Source organism: Lissotriton vulgaris, chromosome 4_1 (genome assembly GCF_964263255.1).
Source record: "Lissotriton vulgaris chromosome 4_1, aLisVul1.2, whole genome shotgun sequence".
NCBI lineage: Eukaryota > Metazoa > Chordata > Amphibia > Caudata > Salamandridae > Lissotriton > Lissotriton vulgaris.
This window is the reverse complement of record NC_141691.1, coordinates 2113603445-2113627313: the sequence shown is the minus strand read 5'-3', so window position 1 is coordinate 2113627313 and position 23869 is coordinate 2113603445. Positions and strand designations below refer to the sequence as shown.

Below are 23869 nucleotides of genomic sequence, written 5' to 3'. Positions count from 1 at the left end.
GGGCAACAAAGACCTGCGTGTGCAACGAGGAGCTGGTGCAGTCCAGAGTTGTATGTGGTGGTGTTTAGTGGGGAGTCCCAGCAGCGACAGGCCTTGGCTGTCCCCCCAAATCACCTCTTCCTTCTGAGATGACACCGCCTGCTCTGAGAGGTGCTGCTGGAACTGCGCAAGGTTGCCGGCCCCCCGCCCGTGTAGTCTGCTGACCCGAGCTCTCTGCCCCGGACTTTCCTCCCCGCCTCCCAGTGCGATGGACCTTCACCCAGGCCCGGCCCTGTCCGCCTGCAGGGCCCCGGTGCTGCTCTAGCCCGGCTGGTCGCGTGGTCTCGGACGTGGTTTCCAGCCCATTCTCCATGTCTTTCCCCCCTCGCGCTGCTGATGGCTGAAGCCTGGCTGGAGGAAGAAGAGGAGGAGCTGAGGGAGCGCAGAGATAGCGCCGGGAACAGGAGGAACAGGAGAGCCAGCGCTAACCCTGCCACAGGTCAGACAGGTCTCGGTGACTGCTGTGCTGGGGCTGTCCCCTGTGCTTGGAGCTGTCAGTCCAATATATACACAGTAAAGTTTTAACTTAGTCAAGTCAAGTCAAGTCAAAAGATTTGTATAGCGCGCTACATAGTCAGAGGGTCTCAAGGCGCTTGAAGAAGGGTGGGGAGTTATTTGTCGAATATCCACGTTTTGAGTTGCTTTCTGAATGCTAGGTGGTTCTGAGTAAGGCGAAGGTGAGTGGGAAGTGAGTTCCAAGTTTTAGCTGCTAGGTAGGAGAAGGATCTACCTCCCATGGTGGTTTTGTTGATGCGAGGTACAGTGTCAAGGGCTTGGTTGGAGGATCGTAGCTGGCGTGAGGTGGTGTAGAAGGATAGTCGTGTGTTGAGGCATTCGGGTCCGATTTCGTAGAGTGCTTTGTGTGCGTGGGTTAGGAGCCGGAAAGTGATCCTCTTATTGACGGGGAGCCAGTGGAGGTTTTTCAGGTGATCAGAGATGTGTTCTTTACGCGGGATGTCTAATATGAGCCTGGCTGAGGCGTTCTGGATGCGTTGTAGTTTCTTCTGGAGTTTTGCGGTGGTGCCGGCGTAGAGGGTGTTTCGGTAGTCCAGTCGGCTCGTGATCAGAGCGTGGGTGACTGTTTTTCTAGTTTCGGTAGGGATCCAGCGAAATGTTTTTTTGAGCATGCGAAGAATGTTGAAGCAAGATGAAGAAACAGCGTTGACTTGTCTGTTCATCGAGAGTGAGGAATCCAGGATGACGCCCAGGTTCCGTGCGTGGTCCGTCGGGATGGGTGCTTTTCCAAGGGCCTCTGGCCACCAAGAGTCGTCCCAGGCGGAGGGGGAGGTACCTATGATGAGGACTTCTGTTTTGTCAGAGTTCAGTTTCAGATGGCTGTGCTTCATCCATTCGGCTACTTCTTTCATTCCTTCGTGTAGGTTGGTTTTGGCCGTGTTAGGGTCTCTGGTGAGTGATAGGATCAGTTGAGTGTCGTCAGCGTAGGAGATGATGTTGAGGTTATGTTGGCGTGCGATGGCCGCGAGGGGGCTCATGTAAACGTTGAAGAGGTTGGGACTGAGTGAGGACCCTTGAGGTACTCCGCAGATGACTTCAGTGGCCTCTGACTTGAATGGTGGAAGGCGGACTCTCTGGGTTCTTCCGGAGAGGAACGAGGTGATCCATTCCAGTGCTTTTCCTTGGATTCCAATGTTTTTGAGGCGCTGTAGAAGGGTGCTATGGCAGACTGTGTCGAAGGCTGCGGAGAGGTCGAGGAGGATGAGGGCGACTGTGTCTCCATTGTCCAGTAGAGTTTGAATGTCGTCTGTTGCTGCGATGAGGGCGGTTTCGGTGCTGTGCTTAGCTCGGAAGCCGGACTGTGAGGAGTCGAGGGATTTGTTGGTTTCGAGGAATGCGGCGAGCTGGTTGTTGATAGCTTTCTCGATGACTTTGGCCGGGAATGGAAGGAGCGAGATGGGGCGATAGTTTTTGAGTTCGGGGGGGTCAGCTGTGGGTTTCTTCAGGAGGGCGCTGAGTTCGGCATGTTTCCAGCTTTCCGGGAAGGTTGCGGAGTTGAGGGAGCAGTTGATGACGTCTCGGAGGTGTGGTGCAATAATGGATTCTGCTTTGTTAAAGATGTGGTGAGGGCAAGGGTCTGTGGGGGATCCTGAGTGGATAGAATTCATCAAACGGATGGTGTCCTCAGTTGATATTGGCTTCCAGTCCTTGAGGATGTTCAGGGTGGGTGGGGGTCCTGCAGGGGATTGGGTGGGTTGGTCTCCGGGTTGGTTGTCGAAGCTGTTGTGGATGTCTGCAATTTTGTTGTGGAAGAATGAGGCTAGGGAGTTGCAAAGGGCTTGAGAGGGGGTGATGTCGTTGAAGTTGGCTGAGGGGTTGGTAAATTCCTTGACGATGTTGAATAATTCCTTGCTGTTGTGGGCGTTGTTATCTAGACGGTCCTTGAAGGGGGCTTTCTTGGCATTTCGGATTAGTTGGTGGTGTATGCGGGTGGCGTTTTTGAAGGCGTCCTTGGTGCTGGTGGTTGGGTCTTTTTTCCAAGCCTTCTCGAGGGAGCGACAGAGTTTCTTGGATTTCTTAAGGTCGTCGTTGAACCAGGAGGCCTTCTTGCTGCCTAGTTTGATTTGTCGTTTTTTCAGTGGTGCTAGGATGTCGGCGCTGTTGGATAACCATTGGGTGAGGTTGGTGGCTGCTTGGTCTGGGTTTGAGGAGTGGGCGGGGGGCTTTTGAAGAAGCGATGAGGAGATCTGGTCGATGGTGATTTTGTTCCAGTTTCTTTGCAGAGTGGGTTGGGGGTGGTTGTTGGATGTGGGCTTGTTGTAGGTGAAGTGAACGCAGCTGTGGTCAGTCCAAAGGAGAGCTGTGGTGTGGCTGAAGGAAACATGCTTGCTGGAGGTGAAGATAGGGTCGAGTGTGTGACCTGCGATGTGGGTGGGGGTAGTGACAAGTTGTTTAAGTCGAGGTTTGCGAGGTTGTCCAAAAGGGTGGTGGTGTTGCGGTCGTTGTTCTTTTCAAGGTGAAAGTTGAGGTCTCCCAAAAGGATGTAGTCCTCGGAGGGGAGCGCGTGTGGAGTGATGAAGTCCGTGATGTCTTCACTAAATTGTGCGCGGGGTCCTGGTGGCCTGTAAAGGAGGGTGCCTCTGAGTGTGGTCTTGGGGTCGATGTGGATCTGGAAGTGAAGGTGTTCAGAGTTGGCGAGATTGACGTCTGAGCTGGTTGAGATGCGGATGGATTTCTTGTGGACGATAGCGATGCCTCCTCATGTGTGGCCGGTACGGTCCTTGCGAATGATCTTATAGCCTTCCGGGATGGCAATGGTGATGTCCGGGGCTGAAGAGGCATTCATCCATGTTTCTGTTAGGAAGGCGACGTCCGGAGAGATGGTGTCTAGTAGATTCCAGAGGTCAATGGCGTGTCTGTGGACCGAGCGGGTGTTGAGCAGGATGCATTGTAGGTGATTGGGGTCGGATATCTGTTGTGTGTTCGTAGATGAGGAGTTGTTCTTGGTGCCGTCGAACTTGCAGGAGTAGCAGGAAAAGGGTCCATGGGTGTGTCCAGGAGCAGCTTGGGCGCAGTTGAGGGAGCGGCCGGGGTTGAGGGCTAGGAGGGTGGTGGCATTGTAAGTAAAGCGCCAAGGGTGGGCATTATGAGGACCAGGGGCTCTGGCGCTGGGCGCGGTCCAGGCGCGGACGGGCATAGACAGGCTTACCTTTGGCGCACCTTCGGCGCGACTGGGGCGCGGTCGCTGCGCGTGGACCCTGCGCGTTAATGCAGCGGTCATATATGGATGGTGGAGGGGGAGGGGCGAGGGCGGCTCAGCTGGGAGGCGGGGCGGGCTACAGAGGACGACAACAACAAACAAAATGGCAGCGGAGGGGTGAGCACAGCAGAGCGCTTGGGGAAAACGCGCAATCAGAGTCAAAGTTACAATTGATAATTAAAAGTGCATAAAAAGCAAAGCGGCAAGCAAGGCAGACTACAGGCAATAATTAAGAGGCAGTTTTGATCAGAAACGCAGCACAACGATACCAAATGTCGCCAGGGACACTGGGGAGCGACCACTCAGCCCAAAAGCGAAGAGCGAGTCACAGCGCTTTCAGGTAAGGGAGCGCTGTTTGTAGTCTGTGGGAGGGCGGCTCAGCTGGGAGGCGGGGCGGGCTACAGAGGACGACAACAACAAACAAAATGGCAGCGGAGGGGTGAGCACAGCAGAGCGCTTGGGGAAAACGCGCAATCAGAGTCAAAGTTACAATTGCTAATTAAAAGTGCATAAAAAGCAAAGCGGCAAGCAAGGCAGACTACAGGCAATAATTAAGAGGCAGTTTTGATCAGAAACGCAGCACAACGATACCAAATGTCGCCAGGGACACTGGGGAGTGACCACTCAGCCCAAAAGCGAAGAGCGAGTCACAGCGCTTTCAGGTAAGGGAGCGCTGTTTGTAGTCTGTGGGAGGGCGGCTCAGCTGGGAGGCGGGGCGGGCTACAGAGGACGACAACAACAAACAAAATGGCAGCGGAGGGATGAGCACAGCAGAGCGCTTGGGGAAAACGCGCAATCAGAGTCAAAGTTACAATTGCTAATTAAAAGTGCATAAAAAGCAAAGCGGCAAGCAAGGCAGACTACAGGCAATAATTAAGAGGCAGTTTTGATCAGAAACGCAGCACAACAATACCAAATGTCGCCAGGGACACTGGGGAGCGACCACTCAGCCCAAAAGCGAAGAGCGAGTCACAGTGCTTTCAGGTAAGGGAGCGCTGTTTGTAGTCTGTGGGAGGGCGGCTCAGCTGGGAGGCGGGGCGGGCTACAGAGGACGACAACAACAAACAAAATGGCAGCGGAGGGGTGAGCACAGCAGAGCGCTTGGGGAAAACGCGCAATCAGAATCAAAGTTACAATTGCTAATTAAAAGTGCATAAAAAGCAAAGCGGCAAGCAAGGCAGACTACAGGCAATAATTAAGAGGCAGTTTTGATCAGAAATGCAGCACAACGATACCAAATGTCGCCAGGGACACTGGGGAGCGACCACTCAGCCCAAAAGCGAAGAGCGAGCCTTAAAGGAAAGGCTTCTAAATAAAAAGAAACTTAGTATGATGAAAGTGAGTAAGAACATCTTTACAGTGCTTACTGCCCCACTCTTTCCTTTTCTATCAGCATTTGCTGGATTACACTGTCCCAGGACTCCATTGTCTCTAATAGGCCAGCCTTCCAAAGCCATACTGCTCGTAATGGTGAAATCTGAATGAATCCATATGACGGGGTGAGAGTGAAAACAAGTTGTGACTGCTACATCCAATGATGAAACGCGAGATATCCATGTGGAGCTGTGGCCCTAGTATAGTTTAAGCTCACACTAATACCCAGGGGAACCAGAAGAAAGGTTAGTGTCCCCGGGGTATCAGAGGCTTGCCCCATTAATACACATGCAAAATACATTCGGGCACCGCCACCTACTTCAAGAGCAAAATTTGACAAACAAAGAACTCAGAAAACCTTTCAAAGTAATCGGATTTGTGTGTGACTAACTAGCCGCGCTCTTGCTTAGAATGCTTAATAAAGCGGCATTCTCGTGTTGTAAATACGGATTTTGTTTTGGAGTATATTTAATTTCTTCCTATTTGCACTAGGGGTGGGCATACTAACAAATGCATCATACCTGCCAACAGATTTGCTCCCGATTTTTAAAGCCAAAAATGTCTTTTGACTGCTCCACCGCTGAAATTACCTATGCTTCAATAGAAGTCACTGAGAATATTTTATTTATTTAGTGCATTTTTAGGTCTCCACACTGCTCTCAAGAACAGCATACTCTTGCACACACTGCTCACCAATTCAAAGTTTGCTAAAAATGTTATGCAACGCATTGTCATACACATTGCCAATAACTCAAACTTTAATGCTGGAAGACCTATTGCATTGTAAATGCTTGTTATATAATGCAGGGGCTTGGACCACTGCCCATTTTCTTGCATATGTGTATTTTTATGAATTGGAATATGATTTGAGAAGGCAGGCATAATCATGTCTTCGCCATGTGGGCACTCCCTAACAAATTCTGGTGGCCAGTCTTTCTCAGCTAGAAGAATATCATAGCCTTTAGATAGCTTCTCCTAAAAGAGAGTTCTTATTTTCCTAGTTCATGTCCCCTTCTATACGCAATGTTATTTCATATAGTTTATGGGGTACACTAACTCTGGTGTCTGCAGTTTCCACCTGAATGTACTAATTTGTGTCCACTGTCTCCAAAAGATTCATCAGGATCCTGCGAGCTATGGTCACTTCTGCTGCACTGTCTAGCATTGTCTGGGCCCACTCTCCGTTCTTGAGTTGTGTCCTCAGGATCCTTGGCATGGTTTATCTTTATGCTTGCTACCTTCTTTTTGGAAAATTGAGATTTTTTACTTTGGTGAGCGGGTTCCTTGTCTTTGGACTTGACGCGCTCTTCTTTATGTTCTGACCGTCCTCTTCTTTCCGATTTCTGTGAGGAAGTCTGAAAAGATCGAGAGGGACGTGTATCATTATCTTGATTTCTGTCAGTTTTTTTTAAATTATCCCTATTTCTGAGGTTATATCTTTTCTCAGAGGGCTCCTGTTGTGGAGATCTACCCCCCCGTTCTGGAGATCTATCTCTCCGTTGGAAAAACCTTCCTCTGGACTGAAACTGTTTCTCTTTAGGAAGAGTCTGTCTGGTAGTTTCCCATTTCTTTTTAGGAGTAATTAAACTTTTTTTTCTGTTAGTTGTGGTTTTAGTGGTTTCCCACCCAAACTATCTCTATCTAATTCTTCATAGGATTTTTCAATTATTCTGGCGAGTTCAAAAGGTTGTTCTGCTATATCTATTTCTTTTAATTTTTGGCGGATCGTCACTGATGCTGCTTCTCCTTTTATGTTGGCTAGTAGTATAGCCGAGACTTGTTTAAAATCTTTCAGTAATTTCATACCTAGATTTAAAGCAGGCTCTGGACCGTATTCATTTTGAATCTGGCTTAGTACGTCCTTCTAACCGCCATAGATGGAACACCATGTGTTTATGTGTAGATTGAAGCAAAGACTGTTCCCCAAGTGTCATAGTCTTCCACATGTGGTGCGATCCCCATTGGTAAACAGATTGTCAGAATTCTGTGTTTTTCATGAGGTGTACTATCAGGGAATACTGCCTCTATTTGAGTAATCTTTGAGGCAAAACAGAACGGAATTTGTTCCCGTTTTGCGGGTAATTTACCAATGACTGATTGTGTAGTCTAAGGTGTAATTTTGTTTGTATTCCCCTGGTGAGGGGTTTGCTGTTGAATTGTTATTGCTGGTTGGACTGTTAAAGTCCGCATGACATATTGGACTGTCTATGTATTTTAATTAATTGTTTTAGTTGAACTAACAGTTCTCTGTCTGACATTTCTTCAATGTCACGATGTGGTGTAAAGCTGGCTAGAACCGGCCATGTGGTTCCTGGTCTACCTAGTCAACCGAGCCTGGTAATGTGATTTTGATGTTTTAGGGTGCCATTAAACCAGCGCTGATGCTCCTGGTAAGTTAGTGGAATTTCGACGTCCTCAAAAGGAACGTATTCCGCTGGGTGTTCCTCTGCTTTGTAGTAGTGGAACTCGTGTGTTACTGCATTTGCTGCTGGAAAAGTTATCCATGAATAGAATACCTCTGTCTGCCGATACTCATGTGCCTCTACCACAAATATGACTGTACCACCTCTCGATGATACTCCATTATTTATTAGTTTGTAAGTTACACTCTTTCTTACATTTACCGGGATGATTACTGCATCCCGGTTGTTTTGCTGAAGACTTGTGTCTTCTGCTAATAGTTGAGTTGCTATTCTAGCTCTCTCCCTTTCCTCGTGACTCTCCATCATTTTGTTGACCGAAAGTTTGCAGAGCAAGTTTCAAGGAAACAAAAATTAGGTGCACAACATGTTGGAACACTGTATCCTTCACCGTTGAATAAACCAAAAACTAATACATAGGATTCTGGCCCTATTTAGTTCTGGCGGATACTAACCTTTTACCCACTTCAGACATCTATTGGAGTTTTTACGGAAAAAGGGGTCTGTGTGAAAAGCATGACTGAGTTACTCTAGTATCTAGCGTAAAATTATCGCCTTACCAATGGTTGGGCGCCATGAAGTGTGGTTCCTATATTCCCAATAGGCTCTGCGCATTGGAATAACATAAACAATAGTTTAGACATAGGACTGAAGTCGACTAGGTCTCTATTGAGTATGTTAGACTTAATTGTGAATGCCAGCTAGCTCAGAGATCACTAGAAACGTTCTCGAATAAACAAGAAGGGATTCGTTTCTGACAACAATATAACATGACAACTTTGCTCCCCCAAGAATAAGGAGTATATCTCCAGAGTCGCGGAAACAATAGATGGCTATTTCACTCAGTCAATCGTGCATGCTTAGTTCCACCAGGTTTTTTGCAGAGAAATAGAGAGATGGGCGTTTTCAATGAAAATATTATTTATTGAGCAGTCTACAATCGCAATATTTGTCATAACGTAAAGTGCGTACAGTAAAAAGAGTAATATGAAATAATACTATAAAAGCATGATATGGTTTCTAAGCCATAAAATACATAAAATAGATAAAATACATACAATGATAAATAATGACTAAAAGTACTGAACTGGTGCATCTAAAATACGCCTACCCCAGTGTACCTAACCTAAGTCTAGTACAAGGGAAGAAGTAAGTGAGGTGTAGCTTGAGTTAAATAGTTTCTGCCAAGAATCTATCCAAGAATTCACTAAGGGTCTAATCAGCTCCGTACCTTGGTTATAGAATGAAGGAGGTCTTGTATCTCTCTATCAGGACTCGATCGCCCAGTATCCCGCAGGGAAACACTGGAGCTGGTTTTCTCGGCAGGAGAAAATACAGCGTCTCTCTCAGTGCGTCAGCTGGAGGGTCGGCTTCCTTCGGCACTCGCTACAGTAGGGCGTCGGGCAAGTAGTAGGTCGATCTGCTCCAAACCACCGTGTGTTTGCTAGGGCAGATGTGGGTATATTTATACCTGGAAGGTGCCGAGTTTGACGTAAGGGTGGACATATTAACGTCACCAAGAACTCGAAGTTCTTTACACGCTCCAGGAGTTCTGGGACAAATCAATACTGAAGCAGGGGGAAGTCCCGTACTGCTGAAGGCTGGTTGTCTTCAAGAACTCGTTGTACTCTAGGAGCTTAGTGGAAGTAGCCATGCCAAATTTGGACTGCATTGGCTGTGTCAAAATATGGTTATGATTCTTATGCTTATATAAGGATATGATAAGTTATACCTATATAAGGGCATGAATCGTGAACATTACACTAGAGCCCTAGATACGTTTACAACACCAAATGGTCTTTGTCTACCACAAGTAAATTATATCAAATTATTGTACTATATAAATGCACCCTACTTTTGCTTTTCTTGCGTTTATGTTTGATAGGTGTACTACAATATGTCTGCGCACCAGTGCTTGTAGTTGTGGGGGGAACTGGTTTGTTGCAGCACCCCAAATACAAACTGAATTAACTCTAAGGTGACAAGAGTTTCCTTCCGGTTTAAGCTCCTTCACCGATGCTCAACCCAAGATCCATCTCTCAGCTCTGGGAATACTTCTGAGTGTGGTCAGATGTACCATTGAAACCTCCTTGTAATTGGTCAATACTAACCCCAGGCAGGGAAGTATGCAAATAGACTTCATGCTCACAGTGAGTTTGGGAGCTTGGGTTGTAGATGACAACCCTTCTAATGTGACCCTGGTGGCCAGCAGTGTCCCTAGCCTCCCATAAGTGCTGGTTCTTTGGGCCAGACCCCTGAACTTGTCTGGACTTCAGCTAGTGACAGATGCTGTGAGCAGCCCCTCCCCCATCCACATCTGTCCTGTCTTCAAGCCCAATGGAAACCATAGATTTCCCCCTTTCACGCAGGGTCCCATTCTGTTGAGTGGGCCCACTTGTGATTAACTTCAAACCACAGGAAACTTCTCACAATGACTTGTGGTTCCAACTCATTATGGAAAAAGTCTAATATCAAATTAAGATAAATGAGGGTCCAACATCATCAGGGGTTCAACCTTGTCCAGTGAACCCCCTTTACAGGATAACTTGAGGGTAGCCTCCTTCTGATGTCCCCACTCCCATTGCCTGTTTGTTGAAGCAAAAAAGTCTCCTGCATAGTGATAGACATGCCCTCCCACCATGAGTGCCGTAGCCGCACCCATATATCGAGCCCTATACAGATTTGTGGTCATAGGCGAACACGTATCATATATGTGTGCCATGACCCGGGTCCTTCCCACAGTAATGTGGTCTGATTATGCCGGTAGGGACACACCAAGCGCTACCCTTGTAAAAGAATTAAGTGACACACGCAACCCCGTTTTTGTGTGCAGTAGACTCAGCAATATGAACACGCCTCTTAACCTATGTCATGGGAATAAGGCCTTCTGGCACAATCATGTAAACCTCTGTGGCTGTGCACTTAAGTCACCACCCTTGGCCTGTATGGATTATATGTAGCACTGGACAGCATGTGGAACTTGTGTGTGCATGCTGGGTTGCATGTGTGTGCCTCTGAATGGTGTATAACATGGAAGCCTGTGGGTCCCAGTTTGGGAGCCCAGCACCTGGAGAGGCCAGTGGAGGTGAGTACTGCAATCCTCAGACAGGATGTGTATTGCTGACATTCCTGAGGGCTGGGCTGGGGCACACACGCTAAAGGGACAGGAGCAGAGCATCCTCTGTGCACAGCAGAGGGCTCCTTCATTCCAGGAAGAGTCACTGGTGAGCGGAGCCTGGGCTCAGTGTCAGGGAGATAAACAGACTGATAAGTTAGTCACTGCCAGGAAATCTTGAGGCCGAGGATGGTTTAGTCCTTGAACCTTTTGGGGGTATATTTCAGTGGGGCTGAAAGCCATGTGTGATACCTGGTTCCTTCCTTGGCATGTGTGGTGTTTCACTCAGGACTGCAGACATTCCTGCTGTTACAGACTGTCCCCTTGACAAAGGACAGTGTAAATGAGAGAACACATACAAGGAGCTTACATTCACAGATCAAAAGCCAGGCCCCGAATCACACATGAGTCTGGACTACGAAGATGGGACCAGGAGACCGTACTTGTTTGAACATCACCATCTCATCAGAAAAGGGAAAATTCCTAAGAGTTCTTCCTGCTGGAACCAGGGCTGATGACCAAAGTCTGCATGTCTTCCATTTGGGTGAGAGGGTTCATCACCCAAGAGCAAGAACATTTCCCCTGTGCCTGAAGGGCTAGCCTTCTGGCTGCCAGCCAAGACAAGTGTGTCCTCTGTAGAGGACGAAAGAGCCTGGATGGAGAAGGGCCCATCTGGCATACTGCCAATTGGATCCCAGAGAGCAGAGTGTGAGGTGCCCGGTCTAGAACGGAACAGTGTTTTAAGAGTGTCATTTACTCTCTGATCGGAGTCGGCAACTCCCATCGAGCTGCGATAAAGATGCTGGCAGTCGTCAGTTGCATTGATCTTGTTGTAGGCATCGCCCGTGTCGGTGATCCCTGTGTTCTGGTAGGGGAGCCACTGGGACCATTGAGGCAATTACTCATGAAACTGAGCATGAGGGTTGTCACTCATACAACTGAGACTGGCTTCTACAATTGATGCTGTGTGCCATCGACTGTGTTGGCCAGGAGTGGGTCACTGAGACTGTTGTGGCTGTCGCTCAGAGGATCTGATCAAATTGGGACTATCACCGGGTGTGTGACCCCTGTATGCCTGGAGGTGTCCACGGGGACCACTGGGGACAACACTGTCCACAAGACCAGTAAAGGGACTTGGGAACAAACCTAGAAGTCTCTGGCAGAAGTGCGGCTGCTGCTTCCTTGACTTACTTCCAGGAACTGGGAAGAAGAGAGAGCTGCTGCACCTGGAAGCCATTGCCCTCTGCGACCACACCAGCATGCTGATTTCACTGATCGGGGACAGGTGCGCGTGCAAGCAGCTCCTTGTGAAGCACTGTTGGGGGAAGGAGCCCAAGCCCCTGGATACTTCTGCGAGCTGCCTTTGGCGTAAGCTGGAAGTATTGCCATGGGCCCAAGTGAGACTTTTAGGAGATTAGCGGGTGATGGCCTGAAGAGCTTAAGGACGTTCAAGGCCAATGCCAGACTTTGATCACATCGCTATGTGGACCACTGTATAACTCCCGCCGTAGTATTAGAAACTTTGCTGGAGACAAGATCACATCTATCAGGAGTGACCTGTGTATGACTTACGTCCTGAAACTGGAATCAGTACTGGAGGTGAGGACAGACCTACCCAGAGTGGCCTTTGCATAACTCTCATCCTGGAGGTGGAATCAGTGCTGGAGATGAGATCTGTCAGGAGTGACCCGTGAATAACTCACATCCTGTGATTGAAATCAGAGCTGGAGATGAGATGAGGGCTATCAGGAGTGACCTGTGTTTAACTCCGGCCCTGGGATTGGAATCAGTGCTGTAGATTAGATCAGATCTATCAAGAGTGACCCATGTAAAACTCAGGTCCTGGGATTGGACTCAGTGCTTGAGATGAGATCAGATTTATCAGGAGTGATCCGCGTATAACTATCATTCTGGTATTGGAGCAGTGCTGGAGATGAGATCAGATCTATCTGAAGTGACCTTTGAATATCCCACCTCCTGGGATTGGAATCAGTGCTGAAGATGTTAATAGATATCAGGTGTAACCAGTTTATTACTCACTTTGTTGGTTTGGAATCAGTGCTGTAGTTTGGGTCAGATCTGGAGTGAGTGACTCTTGTATAATTCATGTGCTCGGGTTGGATTTAGCACTGGGTTTGAGATCATATACCAAAGGACTCAATCCTTTGAAACACGTGCTACAAATGTAGTAAGTGTTTGATAAAAGTTCAAATGTGTGGAGTGACCCATTGTTAGACCTGGCATCATTGGTGTGAGTCTCCCTTCCATTTTTACTGATTGCCTCCTCTGTTTTTGATATGTTTTTGCTGGTTATATGCTTTGGGCACTGTGCTGTTTTATAGCATTTTAGGAACCTAGTGTAATTTTCCCAATTCATGCCCTTATATAGGTATAAAGTACCGTATCCTTATATAAGCATATAAATCGTAACCATATTAAGACATAGCTCATGGAGTCCTAATACGACTTGGCTACTTCCACTAGTAGCGCCAAGATGCTCCTTCCGGAGCGAAAGTCTGCGCTCTACAAATACTCATAAATATCAAAAATATCAAATAGTTCAGAAAATCTACAACGATTTCTTGGAAAAACCCGCCTTCAGCAGTCAGGGACCTTCCCCTGCATGAATATTGATTTATCCAAGAACTGTGTGACGATTATCTTTAAGAAACCACTAAAAGCACGACTAGTTTTTAAACTAGTAGACCCAGGTGGCAGATGGGTCATAGTAACGGTAATCCTCGCTGGGGCTCAAATTACTATTCTGGGTTACTATGGGCTCAACCCGGACGATTTATCGGTCCTGAAGTCCATTTTTTCTCACCTATTATCTTTCCCGGAGCCGATTATTTTGGCTGGGGATTTTAATATAGTCCTGGACCCCTTTTTTGACAAAACTCCTAATAGCCGGCCTTTAACTCTCTCTAAAACTATGTCTTCTTGCTTAACAGCATGAAGCAGTATGGTTATTTGGACATTTGGAGAATTAGGTCGGGTCAACTTCAGGGCATTTCTTTTCGTAACAATAAATACCATCATCAGTCAAGAATTGATTTTATTCTGATTAGTCAGAAACTGGCTGATTTGGTTAAGAACATCTACTATCTTCCCTCCCATTCATTGGACCATTCAGCTGTATCTATGGAACTTGTTGGTTTCACTAAAGTTTCCCCCAGAATTTGGTCATATGACCGCTCATTACTTTCGTCATCAGAAGATATTGCCTTTTTTATAACGGAAGCTCAGTGCTTTATGAATAATAATATTGGATCTGCCTCATCAGGGAGCGTATGGGACGCTTTTAAGGCCTTCTTAAGGGGCCTAATCACCAATAAGGTTTCATATAGGAGGAAACTCTATAGAGAGGAGGTAGTATCCATTGAAGATGAGATGGTCAAGACGCAAGCTGAAATCGATTTGAATGCAGCTTCGTCTGGCAATGTCTTACAGTTATTTCAGAACAAGTTACTCTCCCTAAAGGGACAGCTGGGTTCAGTCCTGAATGCACGCATTCTTGAAAAGTGGGAAGCTAGTAAAATAGCCCATTTCCAGTATGGAGAAGGGGCGGGGCAACTATTGGCCTGGAAGGCAAAAACTGACCAGGCCCGTAACAACATAGATTCCATTACCTGTAATAATGTGGTTTACTCTGCGGACGAAGACATTAGAAGAATTTTTCCACAATTTTTTCAAACCATCTATCACGAAGATAAGCAAGTTGAATTAGATTGCATTCAGGATTGGTTGAGTGGGATCTCTCTCCCCTCATTGACCTCAGAACAGCGTACTTCTCTTGATAACATTATTACGGAGGAGGAGGTCAGAGCAGCTATCTTAAGTAGTAAGAAGGGGAAGGCAGCAGGACCTGACGGCCTTCCGGCCGAAATCTATAGGGCTTTGGAACAGGCAATTGTTCCTTTTCTTACTATATTATTTAATCATGGCCTTCAGGAAGGTCTGCCACCCCCTGTTTCTTGGGATAGCATGTCTATAACTTCGATTTTAAAGCCGGGAAAACCAGCATCGTGTTGTGGGTCATATAGACCAATTTCTATACTAAATGTCGATTATAAAATCTTTGCTACTGTATTGGCAAAGAGATTGGGGGCAGTAGCAGCTGACATTTTACATCAAGATCAGAAAGGATTTGTCAAAGGTCGTCAGCTCTATGAATTGACATATGATCTGATAGGGGCTATCGATATGGCAACAACCGATTCCCTCCCCCTGGCTGTTCTGACGCTCGACGCAACCAAGGCCTTCGACAGGTTGAATTGGTCATACCTGTCGGGGGTCTTGGCTAAGTTTAATATCGGTGATGGTTTCCGTCGAGCAGTGAGATTACTTTATCAGAATCCCACAGCTTGCCTCTTGGTGAATGGAGAACTGTCAGACCTGTTTACCATCACAAGGGGAACACGTCAGGGCTGCCCTCTCTCCCCTCTCCTATTTGACTTATATATCGAACCTTCGCCCAACGATTGAGGGACGACATTAACATCAAATTTTTTAAGTATAGGGGATGGAAGAAAAAGGTGGCCCTGTACGCTGATGACATCCTGATTTTCTTGTCAGAAATACTCACAGCCCTTCCATCAGTCATTAAGTTAGCCTTGGACTTCGGGGAAATCTCTGGCTATGAGTTCAATGCCTCAAAAACAGAGATGGAATGATAACGATCTTGGGACAGGGGTCAAGCCTAGTCCAAATTTGCGTTATCTTGGATTTAATATTGTCTTGACTTAACATTGTCAACGATATGAATAAAATTATTACAATTAACTTTTCTGCTGTAGCAAAAGACTGCTGTAGACTTATGCGATCTTGGTCACAACTTCCATTGCCTATCTTGGGAAGAGTAAACCTGTTAAAGATGACTATTCTATCAAAAGTTTCTTTTTTGTTTAATACTATTCCTCTCTATTTTGAATCATTCTCAGGGTTGGAGGTTTGGGGTTATCTGTTTGTGGAAGGTTGCTTGTTATCATGGGAATCTCTGAAGGATAAAGTTGGGCTAAACCTCTCTAGGTTTAAATATCTTCAGATTGTTAGTTGGGCTCACTCACATACCTCACTCAGGAGTGGATTCCCAGTAGGAGGGGGTAGTCACCTTGAGTCGCTAACACTTGATAAACCATCAGTTAGAAAGGAGGTTTCTTTATGGTACAACTTAATGTTAGATGAGGTTGACAGCGAATTCCAACTGCCGAAGAAGTTATATGGTTCCTCCCTAGTTCGTCCTAACCTAGATAACCTGTGGTTTACATCGTTTAAGGTGCTGTGGGACATTGTTAGGCCCGCTTGGCTTTGGAGGAACCATCTGTTCACTCTTCATAGAGCTTACTATTCTCCACAGAGACAGTCAACATTTTCTAAAGAGACCCCAGTGGCATACGCAAGATGTGGTTAGGTAGCTGCCTCTGATGTTCATATGTTTTTTGAGTGTCCCCTTCTGTCCTCGTTTTGGGACTCTATAAGTGTCTCACTTACGGCTTTCTTGGGTTTCCAAATTTTGATTAACCTCCCTCTTGTAATTTTTGGGTTTATGGTTGAGGCCCGAAGTCCAGCTAAAAATCTTCTTTTTTATTCCATTTTACTGGCCAGAAGGGAAATCTGTAAAAAATGGAAAGACTCTACACCACCTTCCCTCCTTGACTGGTGTACCTCAGTTTTGCAGGTGTCAAAGCTGGACTTTGTTAGGTCTGGAAACTGAGAGAAAAGAGCCTTTTGGCATTAGCTGAAATGGGATCAACAATGAATTTGACTGTGGGTTGTTTCCCCCCACCCATGGTCCAATGATTATGCTGCTGTGGTTTTATTTCCCTGCGTTGTCTGGTGCACCTAGGTATCCCGGTCCGATTCTTGAGGCTGGGGTATGATCAATCAATCAATCAATCAATCAATCAAAGACATTTATAGAGCGCACTACTTACCCGTAGGGTCTCAAGGCGCTTGGGGGGGTGCCGTTACTGCTCGAATAGCCAGGTCTTCAGCTTCTTCCTGAAGGAGAGGTGGTCTTGGGTCAGGCGCAGGTCGGTCGGGAGGGAGTTCCAGGTCTTGGCGGCGAGGTAGGAGAAGGACCTTCCTCCTGTTGATTCGGTTGTTGAGGTAGCACGGGCCTTGGTCGTGTAAGGCTTTGTGTGCGTGGGTGAGGAGACGGAAGGTGATTCTTTTGTTGACGGGAGCCAGTGCAGGTCTCTCAGATGTCCGGAGATGTGGCTGTTGCGAGGGATGTCGAGGATGAGTCTGGCTGAGGCGTTCTGGATCCGCTGGAGTCTCTTCTGGAGCTTGGCGGTGGTACCGGCGTAGAGGGCGTTGCCGTAGTCCAGTCGGCTGGTGACGAGGGCCTGGGTGACGGTCTTCCTGGTCTCGGTGGGGATCCACCAGAAGATCTTCCGTAGCATGCGCAGGATGTTGAAGCACGACGAGGAGACGGCGTTGACTTGTCTGGTCATGGAGAGCGAGGAGTCCAGGATGAAGCCCAGGTTGCGTGCGTGGTCTGTCGGTTTGGGTGCGGTGCCCAGGGCGGGGGGCCACCAGGAGTCGTCCCAGGCGGAGGGCGAGGAGCCCAGGATGAGGACCTCCGTCTTGTCTGAGTTCAGTTTCAGGCGGCTGGTCGTCATCCACTCGGCTACATCTTTCATCCCTTCGTGCAGGTTGGCTCTGGCGGCGGCGGGGTCGTTGGTCAGGGACAGGATCAGCTGGGTGTCGTCGGCGTAGGAGATTATGTTGAGGTTGTGTTGGCGTGCGATGGCCGCGAGGGGGCTCATGTAGACGTTGAAGAGGGTGGGGCTCAGAGATGATCCTTGGGGGACGCCGCAGATGACTTCGGTGGACTCTGACTTGTACGGTGGTAGGCGGACTCTCTGCGTTCTTCCGTCGAGGAAGGAGATGATCCAATCCAGTGCCTTCTCCTGGATTCCGACGTTGCTGAGGCGATGCACTAGGGTGCGGTGGCAGACCGTGTCGAATGCCGCGGAGAGGTCTAGGAGGATGAGGGCCGCTGTGTCTCCGTTGTCCATCAGGGCTCGGATGTCGTCGGTGGCAGCGATGAGGGCGGTCTCGGTGCTGTGGTTGGCTCGGAAGCCAGACTGTGAGGGGTCGAGGGATCCATTCGTCTCGAGGAAGGCGGCCAGCTGTTTGTTGACGGTCTTCTCGATGACTTTTGCTGGAAACGGGAGGAGCGAGATGGGGCGGTAGTTCTTGAGTTCGGTGGGGTCCGCTGTGGGTTTCTTGAGTAGAGCGTTGAGTTCGGTGTGCTTCCAGCTCTCAGGGAAGGTGGCGGAGTCGAAGGAGGTGTTGATAATGTCCCGTAGGTGGGGTGAGATGATAGCGTCGGCTTTGTTGAAGACGTGGTGAGGGCAGGGGTCGGTCGGAGATCCGGAGTGGACGGAGTTCATCATGCGGACCGTGTCTTCGGTGCTGATCGGGGTCCAGGCGCGGAGGGTGGTGGTGGGTGGCGTTGCTGCGGTCGTGGCGTGCGTCGGTTGACTGCTGAAGCTGTTGTGTATGTCCGCGATCTTGTTGTGGAAGTAGGAGGCGAGGGAGTTGCAGAGGTCTTGCGATGGGGTGATGTTGTTGTTTCCTGCGCTGGGGTTGGAGAGCTCTTTCACGATGTTAAAGAGTTCCTTGCAGTTGTGTGCGTTGTTGTCCAGCCGGTCCTTGAATGCAGTTTTCTTGGCGGTGCGGATCAGTTGGTGGTGTTTCCGGGTGGCGAGCTTGAGGGTGGTCATGTTGTTCGGTGTAGGTTCCCTTCTCCAGACTTTCTCGAGGGCTCGGCAGTTCTCCTTGGAGCTCTTGAGTTCGTCGGTGAACCATGGTGCTTTCTTGCTGCCGGGTCTGCTGGGCGGGGTCCTCAGAGGGGCGAGTTCGTCCGCGCAGTTGCTGATCCACTTCGTGAGGTTGTCGGCGGCCTGGCTGGGGTTCGCTGAGCTGGCAGGTGGGTGCTGGCTCAGGGAGGTCGGCTGTGATCTTGTTCCAGCTTCTTCGAGCAACCTGACCTCGATGGCAGTAACTTCACACTTTAATGGTTTCTCTAGAGTGGGGGTCTTGGAGACAATGACATCACTGATGGGAAACACTGAATTATATCCGGCGGTCCCTGCCAGTTCCTACTGTGGCAGTATGTTGCGCTCTGTCTGCCTTAGCACTTGAAACCACATTGGAAAATAAGGACCATAAAACAAAAAAAGAAGTATTGGTCGGGTGTATTTACCCGTTATCAATTGCCGCTATTCAATGAATTGTGATTAAGATTGTGATTCTTAGGTGAAGGTTGTGGTTTTATGACCCTTCACATTTATTTAGTGAATATTGATATATTTGGGTTCAGTGTATATATTGTACTGAACACAAAATCCTGCGCACTCAGACAGAATCTCAATAACAATGTGACAGTAAATAGGATTGCACAAAAGAGAATTTTTTGTCCAACGTCGTTTTCATGGAGGTTCATGTATCTCTCCTTTTTATTCAAATAGGCAATAATATACAGCCAGCCGACACGTGTTTCGTTGTAGGACTGTACATACACAGTGACTACAACTCTTCAGGTCTCAATGGCTGAATCATCAATACTTTGGCCCAGTTCCGGTGATAACTCCAACCCGGAAGGGTACCCCTTGTGGTGTTAAACACGAGAAATAATCGTCATCGCTATGTTTGAAAAAACTCAATCCAATGCGCCAGTATTAATCCATATAGTTCCAAAGTTAAGATTAGGTCCAGTCATATCCAAATAGTGAAATTCCAAAATAAGTCCGTAACCCACAGGTACGTGTGGTACGAAATCCTGTGGAACAATCGCCCTCACTCTACTGGCGTCCAAAATCCGGGTTGATGGCAATTGATCCTTTGTATGTTTTCTTCAATCATGTTTTTCTCAACCAAGAGTCTTTCCCATGTAGTATAAATGTATGTATTAGTTGGTTGTATTATCTGTCAGTAAATCCCTGAAAGCAAACCTGAGAGCAGTTGTAATATAGAAAAAATAATTTAGTTAAAGTATTTGTGCAATGGTTATAGGAATGAGTTCTAAATATTGTGTTAACCTACTTTTAGATCTTTTGATCGTATCTCCCTGATGAAGGCATGCCCCAGTGCTGAAACGTGCGTCGAAGACAGCATTCTCACCGTATATAATTGTGTATCCTGTATATGTTTTTAGCCAAGGTTTTGATGATATGTAACAAAACTTATTGGTGATGATTTTAAAATATAAATGTATTTACTTAAATAATTAAAAAACACTAATTTTTTATTTTTGTTTTCCTTTGAACTAATTTCTTACATTGTATTTGTTTAAAATTACCTGGGAACTTTATTCTCTATTACATGTCTTTAGTATTTCTCAGAGTGCCAAAGCACACGTCTCTCTCTCTCTCTCTCTCTCTTAGTAATAACATGGTCAACTGCCGATGACTAACTCAATATCTTATTTTCTCTCCCCAATTGCCTGCAGGTGATTTATCACATGTGTCTTAAATAAGAGAATGAACAAATATTAACAATGCTAATTATTATGTATATGAATTTTTGTATTTTAGATACCCCCGATGAAGGGATCATTCCCGAAATGCATTGGGTAATTTTAATAAAAATGTGATATATGAAAACTATCACCCCTCCTGCACTTGTGTGAATACCTATGCATTGTACTTCAATTAGTAAAATGAATTGAAAAATATACAATTGATGAAAAAGCAACTGAGTAAAATATGGATAAACAGAAGATTAAGATAAAACATTTGATTGATTGGATTCATTTGTGAATTGGCTGTGCAGTTTGAATTGGCACTTAAAGAGGTTCCTACGTGTTCTGTTATGTTGTAAAGCAATTGGGCGGAGCGCAATCAAGCTTGCACGCCTGAACAGTTCTAAAGATATTAAGCTTTACAAAATCTGGGAGCACGCCGGTGTGCATCTCACCATCACTGATGAGCATTTATGTTGCAACACTTCTATCAGGATGCAAACCACAACATTAATCTAAAAATGATTAAATCTCACAGGCTGCTGCTGCAGGCGGTCCCATTGGCCCAGTGGATTCCATCCTGTCTCTTCCTCAGACCCACCCACATGTGGTGCTGACAGGAAACGTCCAGCAAGAAACTCTGCATCAGAAAACAAAAACAAATCAGCTCTATGTTTTCTACAGTTATCAAACAGTATCTGATGCAATAAATGAATCAGTGTTTGCGGCAAACGCCTCCTCGCTCACGCAGTCTTATATTGGGAACTATCTGATTAAACTCATTGTCAAACAATACTTTGTTGAGTCCCAGGTTCACTCTAAGTGGGTTTGGTATAACTGAGCGGTGTCTGTTTTTAGGTCTCGCTAGAGCCAGCACATGCTCTACTCTAGCGAGACATTTAGTAAGCAAGTTTTTAAAGTGCTGCCAAAGGCAGCCACCAGCTTGCTCTTAGGCGCACAAGTGCGTGTGCCTCGCTCTGCTGCTCCAATGTTCTGTTGCTTGTAAGCGCGAGGCGCGCGCGCTTGTCTTTTATCGTTTTAGTTTTGCCGGCACACGTGCACCACTCGCGTACTTTTTTTCTCCGTTCAGCCCGCGCACGCACATAACACCCTTGCTTGTTTTGCCTAATGGCTGCTCCCTATGCCTGTAATGTTTGTTATGGGTTGACTGGTAAATGAAATTCCGCACTTTTCTTGGGCATGTCAGAATCTTCACAGCGGTGTTTGACGAACCTATTTTCCACCATGTGTATCCCTTTGTGGGCTTTAATTGAGAAAAATAAGAACCGCAGAACAAGAAAACACGTGCAGAACTCCCACATGGTTTGTACACAGCAGCAATTTATTTAACAAAAAGCTTGTATTAGGCTGCAGGATCAAGTCCTTTCCAAGCATCTGGTGTCAGTACTCGCTACAATGCACATAGTTATTGCCTATGTATATTTTGCTAGTTTGCATTTCTATGATTTTGCGCCGCTAGCCTGGAAATAAAGTTATTTATGAACTCAGCTGCCCGTGTTTGCGGTGAACAGCGAGCACATTTTTAAAATGCTTCTGCGCGTGTTCCCTTCACAGGAAGTTATCGCCCCTCCGCGTGCACCAAATGGAGCTCCGTGACGGCGTGCAATGTGATCTAGCTGTGCGGGGAAATAAATACACCCTTTACCACTTTTTATCTGCCCGAGAGATGTCCCCGCTCGCATTGGCACACGCTGCGCATATTTTAGTTTTATGATTTTTGCTGTTGCTGCGTGAAAGAGGCGGTTTGCCATCTCTGTGCACTGGCATGCGGATGGTGTTTATTGGATAGCTTGAACATGCTGCAGTACTGTGAAGGTCTCCCCATCAGTGCGTTGAAGTTGGATGTTGACCCGAGCATCAAGGTTCAGCTGGAATTATAAATATGGGGTTGGCTTCCTCGTAGAGTCACTATTCGATTAACTTTCAGATGTCCTTTTGTCTAGCTGTGGGTGGCAGAACGTTTAAATATATTGTATTTACACTTATATGGCGCTTACTACCCCAGCCTATGCGCCGAAGCACTTTATCTGCAAGTAGCACACTACTCCGGAACCCAAAAAGGATTAGTGGTGAAATAGTATCAGGTCTTTCACCATTAGCACCTCCAACCCAGAACTCTGCTTTTCTTTTGTGAATACAAACGGTGCACCGTTTTATCCATTTCCATGAATCTCAGAGTCACAGCTTTTTACAAATCTTACTGATTATGGACCATGCCCATATATTCCGCCAACCAAAGTTTTTTTTCCCTTTACCATTTATCCATATCACTGATTTTCTTTCGCTACTCACCTCAGTTTTCCCTTCTTATCGGTTTCTCGCGCTATACCCTTTTTAGCTGCCTTGTCTTTTTCTCTCACTTCTTCTTTTTTGCCTTCTTTCTTTTTCAGTCATGCTCCCCCCGGGCCCTCTCAGCTCCCTTCCCGCGGATTTCTCTGCAAAGACCATGCTTATGTCACTGTATCAGTTCGGTGGCTTTCAGCTCTGCGTGAACACTCTCCCCCGTTCTTCCTGCATCTGTTACATCTATCAATACTGCTTGTGTTGCCTATCTGTCACAGTATGCATCCGTCAGTTTCTTGTCTTACTCGTATTTGTAAATATCGCTCCACCTCTCTCTATCTCTCTGTTTCCATGTGTGCTCCTGTCTCAGCTGTCCGTTTCTACCTCGTTGTTATTCCTTTTTTCTGACTCCTCAGCCTGTTCTATCCATCTTTCCCCTGGTTAGGCTCCTCTGTGCTCTAATCCACTGTTCCCAAGTCCTTACCCTTTTCATTGAACAAGTACATATATAAAAAAGACAGTTTGCTTGGTTAATAAACCTGCTGCAGAGATACTTGCGTCATTTGTAGGTCACTGTTTCAAATCATGGCGAGGCAGACTCAGCCTTTCCTTTCCTTCGAATATCTTTCAGCTCGATGATTGGGTGTGAGGGGCTGACGTACTCAGCACGTCCAGGTCGCTCTCCATTGCCAAAGCTCCAGGCTCCTGCCAAGGTCAACATCCTCTTCTGATTAAAGGGGTTTGTGGAGAAGGGGGTTCGGATCCCAGGAGCCCCTCAACACGACATGCATTCATGAAGACCGTCCGTTTGCATTTTGACACTGGCTGTTATTTCCACCACTAAACTACTGGCGAGGAATACTCTATCTTTCAAAGCAATGCCTCTAACAACATCTCTAGTTTAATCTCGAAAGAAGAACTTGCCTCGTCTGTTTTTCAGCATACCCCTGTCTCTGAATCCCTTCTGGTGGAGCTCTTTCTATGGCCTGCACATGCCCTCTTGGCTCCATTCCTCGCTTTCCACACCCTCTCATAGCTTCTATTGACTCTTCGGTTCTCACCATTCCCGTTCTTGAGTTTTTAATAACTTAGGTTTGAAATGATTTGCTTTGGAATTATTTTAAATTCTGGTTAAAAGTTCAGGGTTACTTGGCTACTCAGGTCATGCTAAACCACGTGTGTATGTGGGTGTGTACCAGCAAAGCACTGCCTTAGTATTGTTTCTGATTTTAGGACGCCTAGTGGCAGCGCGCATGCACTGCTCGCTCTGCGAAGCATGCAGTAGTCTAATAGGCTGTGGAAGCCTCGCCCACTCTCCTCCGATATTTTTCATTGGCTGGTGTTATTGTCCATGGTAAATGCTGGCTTCTGATTGATAATGAGGCTTGTTAGTCCCTCCTTGTTACCGCTCTGTCGCTATTTGTTGCCTC

General features: G+C 46.9%; 1 protein-coding gene across 1 annotated transcript in view; it reads right to left on the bottom strand.

The window, feature by feature from the left end:
* The window catches only part of LOC147725149 (uncharacterized), a 205995-nt gene that overhangs the window by 11859 nt on the left and 170267 nt on the right, over positions 1 to 23869 (bottom strand). The window contains exon 4 of the mRNA XM_086918190.1: positions 20672 to 20775. Coding sequence (XP_086774316.1) covers positions 20672 to 20775 — 104 coding nt within the window. The remainder of the gene's footprint in view (positions 1 to 20671; positions 20776 to 23869) is intronic.